Source organism: Simochromis diagramma, unplaced genomic scaffold, assembly GCF_900408965.1.
Source record: "Simochromis diagramma unplaced genomic scaffold, fSimDia1.1 OVJJ01000483.1, whole genome shotgun sequence".
Lineage (NCBI taxonomy): Eukaryota > Metazoa > Chordata > Actinopteri > Cichliformes > Cichlidae > Simochromis > Simochromis diagramma.
In genome coordinates this window covers 5,620,758-5,628,110 of record NW_024386835.1, presented here as the reverse complement: position 1 = coordinate 5,628,110, position 7,353 = coordinate 5,620,758, and the positions used below count along the sequence as shown (strand labels likewise).

Sequence of the window (7,353 nt, the reverse complement as noted above, 5' to 3'; positions counted from 1 at the left end):
TTGTGTTTTACTACAAATATGTCGTAGTAAGTACTGCATAGACAATTCTTTTTCCCCCGTGTCTTTTGATTTATTCTCTACTGCAGCCACACTTGTCTGAGGCCGCAGGTGTTAGCGCCACGTGTACTTGTAGACACCATAGTTCTAATTCAAGCATTCGTCATCATTTTAATTCTTCTGCTATTGTTCAAGATCACTATTATTATCCTGATTATCTATATATGTATAAAAAAGAATAGCCTAGTTAATTAGAGGGGATGGTGCATTTTTTTTTTTTCATCTGTGCTCCTGCAAGGTTGTCTCTCCTTTAAACAGGGGCACAGTACCTGTTTTCTGTCCGATCCCTGCTGACACAGAGAAATTGTTACGTGTGAAACAATAAGACCACTGATCCTTTTCAAGGACAAGCTGCTCATAGACTCTACAGTCTCTCCAGGGAGGTTAATGACCGGTGCCTTTCCATCCTTGCCCCTCTTGTGTTTTCATGCTCAACATTACAGGAGTAGCTGTTCTCATTTGCCAATGAATGTTCATTGAGGCTGTCTTAATTGCCCAAATAGACATATACTGGATAATAACAGTGCTGCACAGCAGGAAACACCGTGCCACTGAAAAGCAGGTATGCAAGCTGTGCAAGTATTAACGTGTTTCAGCCAAAACTGTTGGTTTGTCCTGGGGATAAATGTAGCATTTATAATTGTAGGAAGTGTGATTTCCTTCTGGCCACCTCAGGGTGAAAAGACAACTCCCTCACAACTGTTTCAGCTGTGATGTAACTGGTTTAACGTGAAAACACGAGTGAATACAGCAATTGGCGTGTGTCTGGCACAATTATGTTGAGTCGATTTGACGTTAATTCCTCTGGGATTAAAGTCAATAAATTGTACGATCACTGCCAGAAGTTTTGTGCTCCAGGTGAAGCAAATAAAAGGGATTTTTCTTGTTAACCTGCCAATGTAGACTTAAATTGAGGGAGGCACATTTAAAAATACACCTTTGAGTGTGCAGAAAATAGCACACTTAAAAATAACTCGGCCTGTTTTGTTGTTGGTTTTTGAGCTCACACAATATGAAGGTCAAGGTGTAAAATCCTGCAAGCAGTTGTTCTGCAACATGTGTTGAATATAAATACTGTATGTTGACACAGTGTTTGGATTTCGTGGTGAATGTAGGGTAGACTGTAGTACTTGTGTTTCTTCTTCCCTACTCTTTTGTCCACCTCTTTGTGGAGAGTGTTATTGTTCTAATCTGAAGCATTGAGGCGTGTTGGTTTCACAAACTAATATTTTAGAGAAAAAGCCTGCGGTCTATGGTTAAGTCATTCACAATATGAAAAACAGAGACGTAGATTTGCGGCATTACTTATTTCTTACCATCATAGAAATGCCATTGTTTGCCTAACCCTTTGCTTTGGAGCCTTCCACTTCCTATTTTCTATGTTTGTGTCATATGGTTGCAGATGCAGTAAATTCCCAACTGAAACCTCCCACGCTACGTCTCTGTTATCTCTACTGCTCATGTTACACAGATATTCTCTTTTGCTGACACAGCAGTCTGTCAAAGTGATTGTTGGATTAAAAAGGTCAGATTTTTTGTCCTTTTTACAGCTGTTGTGTGATCACTCTGAGCGATAACGTAATAAACCTCTGAAACATGAATTATGACTTTGATATTTGGAGACCACACATAGTGAATGCTTCCTGGTTGAGTTCAAATTCTAAAACTGTGGCAGCACTGCCCCCTTGTGAAATCTCAGCAAAGAAATCTTCCTGTTTAAAAAACCAAAAAAAACTTCCTCAGCTTGAAGTAGTCAGGAATAATTTCATTTACAACAACAATAACAAGAGTAAGAGACAACCTTTTTTTTTAATCTCAGATTTATTTCATTTGGATTTATTCGATGTTGTTTGCAGCAACACTCAGTCGTGTCGCTTTACAAAATAAATCTGGTTTCAAAGTAGTTTTAGTCTGAAGGCAAAACCAAGCAGGGAAAAAATGAACAGAACAGTAAAAAACCAACAAAAAAACCAACAAAAAAAAGAGCGAGACAATAACCAATCAGTTCAAAGTTTAACTGTAAACATGTAAAGACACAAATTTCAAACTCCTGTATTTTTTCCAGTGATCAGATCTGGTCAGTGACTTGCTCTTCTTCCTGACATGATTTTAAAGGTCTTTCCTTGCCTAGTTTTTAGCACTCCATTTTTTATTTATTTATTTTTCTCAGGAAGTCAGTGCAGAAAGAAACGAAATGATCCCTCGCTAACTGACCTGGGCCTTGTGTGTTAAAGGCTAAGATTCCCTTCAGAAACTCCTGCTACAATGTTGTTGAACAGAACAAAGTCAAGAGTTTCCGTGTTAGGAATCACAGATTTTGGGGGCATATTCAGCACTCTGGTTGAACATGTTTAACAGCATTGAATAGCACCATGAAAAAGCTAGAGATTTAGAGTAAGTTCAAGAGTTTCTGAAGGGAAAGGGGGACGGCTCTCCTTTTTCGAAAGACTTCAGAAGTATCTTCTGCTGCTGACAGATGACACTGTAGACTTGGTGATGGGACCACCGCTACCATAACCACCATAGGAATTGGACAGTCCTGGAGAAGAAAGCAAAGCATGAATGTAAAGTGATGATCCATCCTTCTATGTCATCTATTAGCTTATGTTTTATACATGATTTTTTTTTTTTTATAAAAAAACTTACCACCACTGCTCTGCTGCACATGGATGGTTGCACTGGCGCCTCCGCTGGCCAGTCTAATGGTTTAATAATAGAGAGTTAGTGTTTAATTTAGATATGAGTCTAATGCATGGGCCATGAAACTAAACAATTCAGTTTATCTCACCTGGATTCCTCTCCTTCCAGCAGTTTCCTGTAGGTGGCGATTTCAATATCCAGGGCGAGCTTGACGTTCATGAGCTCCTGGTATTCGCGCACCTGGCGGGCCATGTCCTGCTTGGCTTTCTGCAGAGCCTCCTCCAGGTCCCTGATGCGGAGCTTGGCGTCTTTCACTGCCAGCTCACCGCGCTCCTCGGCTTCTGCAATCTGAGCCTCGAGGTTGGCCCTCTGTGGAGAATCATGTCACGCATTCTTTAATAGTTGCCAATCTTTTTACACTATAAGGTGTACTCAGAGTAAAAGGCCTTGAAATGTACCTGTCCCTTGACAGCCTCGATCTCATTCTGAAGACGGGCAATCATACGGTTCAGCTCAGCGATTTCAGCCTTGGTTGTGCGCAAGTCATCACCATACTGTCCAGCAGAGGTCTGCATTTCCTCATACTATTATGAAAAAATACAAGGTGCATCAGAAACATAATCCAGAGAGTAGACCTTTTGTAGTGTGTATTAAAAGCAGAGAGGGGATGAGCATCAGCTTTGCTCCCTCACCTTCTGTTTGTACCAGCTCTCAGCTTCAGCCCTGCTGCGGTTAGCAATGTCCTCATACTGAGCACGCACTTCAGCCACAATAGCATCCATGTCAAGGTTGCGACTGTTGTCCATCTCCACAATGACAGAGGTGTCCTTGATCTGGCTCTGCAGCTCACGAAGCTCCTACAGAACAAATTGTTTATGGAAAACAGTTAAGTTAAAAACAATTATTATGGTGCAAAAAGAGAAATCACAATAAGTTGGTTAAATTAGACATTAGAAACTACATACAGCCTCATAGATAGCCCTGAGGAAGTTGATTTCATCCTGAAGAGCATCCACCTTGGCCTCCAGCTCCACCTTGTTCATGTAGGCAGCATCAACATCCTGGAAATGAGGTCACATACAAACAAAAAACGGTCACTTTTACTACATCAAAAGTCGCACATTTTTTTTAAAACTTAAAGGGTCATCTTGACATTTTCCCACCTTCTTCAGGAGCACAAACTCATTCTCTGCTGCTGCACGCTTGTTGATTTCATCCTCGTACCTGTTGGAACACAATGCAATACATCAGCACCTCTCCGTTTTTTATGTCTGCTCTTTAGAGGAGGTGCTGGTCAGTATATGTGTCATGTAAACACTTACTTATTCTTGAAGTCTTCAACCAGGCCCTGCATGTTCCTCAGCTCTGACTCCAGCTTGACCTTCTCATTACCCAGCCCATCGAGCTGCCTGCGGAGGTTGGCAATGTAAGCCTCAAACATGCCGTCGATGTTGGAGCGGGTGGTGGTCTGTTGCTGCAGGAGGCTCCATTTGGTCTCCAGCATCTTGTTCTGCTGCTCCAGAAAACGCACCTGGAAAACAGCACAAAATTTAAGACAAAAGATCAGATGCTGATCATTTTCATGTGTTTTTAACGTTGAATCATATATGAATGTGGATTGAGGTCTGTTTGGTGGTTTGGTTCTTTTAATTTTTAAAGAAGGGTATAATGTGCAGCACTTTTGTTATCAGATATAAAGATTGCACAACTTTACTGAGTGAGCAGCTAGACATCTATTTGACTTGCCACGCCCCAGTCACAACAGCTGTGACTCGTGAAGGCAGTTCTTCAAATGTACACTAAAAGTGTTAAAGTAAACTTTTAGGCCTTTTTATTTTGAAACACGTATCATTTTATCTTTTCTTTTCTTTAATAATGCAGAATATTCCATGCAGATGTTTCACCAACGTCTACGTGGCCTTGAGGATTTCTCTTATTGGGTCTGCAATTTGGCTATGAGTCATCCTACGTGCATTGTTGAGCTATGAAAGCCACACTGGCTCTCCAGCCATAAAAACTGGGTGTGGCAGTTAAACCACAGAAGACAAAGAATTGCAGCACTTGTTTTGTGTGTCCGAGTGTCAAGGTATACCATTTACAGTTTCACACGAAGAAACCCATGACCCATAGTTCCCATCAGTGCAGACAGTATGACTGTAACATCTATATGAAGTAAAGGCTGATTTGCAGCTCTGTCCTCGTGTTGCCTATAACAACCAGGTGATAAGTGCAATGTGCAAATTGCAGACTTTGGACTATGCAGACAGAGTGCAGATAATTCCCTGTTCCCTTTGCTCGTCTGCCAAGTGAGGAATAGGCGAGTCGTTGCATTGTAATCGCCACCCATGTTTAGACAGTGGATAGATAGGCTTGGACGGGGCTATAAGCCAGCTGTTATTCAGAGCAGATTTTAAATGGAGCTGCTAGTTTAAAATCAACTCTGTCATGACCTCTGACAGAATTGAGGTTTTCAAATGCTTCTCTAATCGCAAAGGCTGTAAGACACTGGTGAATACACCACCCAGATAAGAGTCACAACTGCCTTTCTTTGTCAGTTCTGCTAATGTCAAGAGCATATTTGCATTTTGAGTGTGGTACTCGTCTGAAAACAGATTGCCATTAGTGTGCTAGACAATTCACTTACTTTTAACTTTCTAATTCTTTTTGTTTTCATTCACATATCCAAGATGAAAACTTTGAACTATTCACGTGTAGCAGAAGCAAGAGATAAATCTGGCCCAAGAGGCATGCAAGTTTTCTGTACCACAATAATGAGGCCTGCAGTAAATTGTACATAGAACAGGCAGTCAGACAGCGAGATCAGAGGAACAAACCTTGTCAATGAAGGAGGCGAAGCGGTTGTTCAGGGTCTTGATCTGCTCCTTCTCCTGGGTGCGGACAGCCTGGATGGTGGGGTCGATCTCCAGGTTCAGAGGAGCCAGCAGGCTCTGGTTGACTTGGACAGCAGTGATTGGTTGTCCAAGTAGTGGTTGGCTAGAAAGGCCATAACTGCTTGATGCACTTATGCTAGGAGTAAAACCCGAACCAACACCACCATATGTGGTTCTCTTGATGGAGTAGGAGCTTGAGGTGGGAACCGACCTCCTGCTGCTGCTGCTGTAGCTCACTACTGATGCTGCCTTCCTGGGTTGATACATTTTCAACTTGTTGAGCAGAAGCAAACTGACGCTGAGAAGTCTTCAAAAGGAGAGCCAAGTCCCTCTGAGTGTCTGACAGCACACTCTCGCTGCTTTTATGGCTGTACAAGCTGGTGGGAGGATCTTCACCTGCCCTCTGAGTTTGGCTTTCAAGCCTTCCCTCCACCTCAGCTTACACGCTTCTTGCTCTCAATGACAGGAGTGGCCAGTCTTGTAAAACAGGTAGGGAGGGATTGTCAGGGAGATAAGCCTGGACACACCCTGCAACAGGACAAGGGAGAAGGAGCAAACAAGTAACGCAGAGCCAAGTGAAGTGGAATAAAAAAAAAACAACAAAGAAAACCTTTTATGTATTCTCTATGTTTATTATTGCATCCACTGAAGCAAAAGATAAAAATTTGAATCACAGTCAAAATATATCACAAAATACATAAACTTATACACTACCAACACACATGTAGTCTTGATATGTACATTCTTTCATATAAACTAGCTTTCTCCTCTCTTATCAAAGCATGCACATATATTCCAACCACTGACAAACAAATCACCAAAGTAATACTAAGCTTAACTCAAATTATGACTCTTTGCCTCATTAGTGCATTCATTATGTACTGTCTATTTAGCAGATGCAATCAGGTTAATATATTTAAGTGTGACATGTGTCATGCTGCACATACCATACTTTTCCTTTGCTAAATTTATATGGCAATATCTTACATACCATAACAGTTACTGATTAGTTCTTAGTAACACCTTAACATAAAGCACTGGATCACACCATACAATGGTCCAAAAGCTGTAAAAAAACAAACAAACAAAAAAACCCATCATTATATATTAATTAGATGAAGCTGGCTCCACCCTAACTACTGTTTAAGTTGTGTAAGCTTTTCACTGACATCATAACAAAATGCATCAATAAATAACCAAAATTTGGATGGTGCTTGTACGGTCGTATGTGCTATTTTATCACTAGTATTCACTTTGTTTGTATTGTCCTCTCTGATCAAAACTACGATTAAATCATTCGAAGTCAAGATCAGTTTTAGGAAGCACAAGAAAGTGACTAAAATTCTCATGAACACTGAAATCTTTTCAGCAGTAATGACATTCATGAAACACTTATTAGAGAGTATAGGCCAGAATATGTAGCTGAGATGTGCACCAGCGGTTTGACTACTGTCCCTGGCATCAAGGTAGCATCGGAAGCATTGCCAAACAAATCATTTCCCAACCAATCATCCTAACAGCATTATAAGAACCTGATATTTAGCAAGTTTGTATTTCCATATTCACCTAATTATAACAGGCTAAGTTCATGAGCAGTTGAATGTACCAGTGCCCATTCTAGTATAACAGATCTACCACCGCAGCCATACATGGTCTGGCACGTGGAGTCGAATAATATTACCATCTATGATTGTCATTTGTAAAGACATTTGTCATGATTCAAAACAAATGGCCCAGCCTAGTGTTGCTAGTTTTCTAGAGAGAA

General features: G+C 41.0%; 1 protein-coding gene across 1 annotated transcript; it reads right to left on the bottom strand.

Annotated features, from left to right (window-relative positions):
* Window positions 1–1,870: 1,870 nt before the first annotated feature.
* LOC120731777 (keratin, type II cytoskeletal 8-like) lies at window positions 1,871–5,941 on the bottom strand. Its single transcript, XM_040029000.1, has 9 exons — window positions 5,532–5,941; window positions 4,020–4,228; window positions 3,861–3,921; window positions 3,663–3,758; window positions 3,390–3,554; window positions 3,156–3,281; window positions 2,846–3,066; window positions 2,704–2,756; window positions 1,871–2,596 (listed from the first exon to the last, which is right to left on the bottom strand). The coding sequence occupies exons 1-9, from the start codon at window positions 5,853–5,855 to the stop codon at window positions 2,508–2,510; spliced, it is 1,344 nt and encodes a 447-aa protein (XP_039884934.1). The 5' UTR covers window positions 5,856–5,941; the 3' UTR covers window positions 1,871–2,507.
* Between the last annotated feature and the right edge of the window lie 1,412 nt (window positions 5,942–7,353).

Coding starts and splice junctions, on each gene's coding strand:
- LOC120731777 (XM_040029000.1), bottom strand. CDS start 5,855: ATGTATCAACCCAGGAAGGCAGCATCAGTAGTGAGCTACAGCAGCAGC. Junction 3,922..4,019: donor GTTGAAGACTTCAAGAATAA/GTAAGTGTTTAC, acceptor GTGTTCCAACAG/GTACGAGGATGAAATCAACA. Junction 2,757..2,845: donor CTGGAAGGAGAGGAATCCAG/GTGAGATAAACT, acceptor TTAAACCATTAG/ACTGGCCAGCGGAGGCGCCA.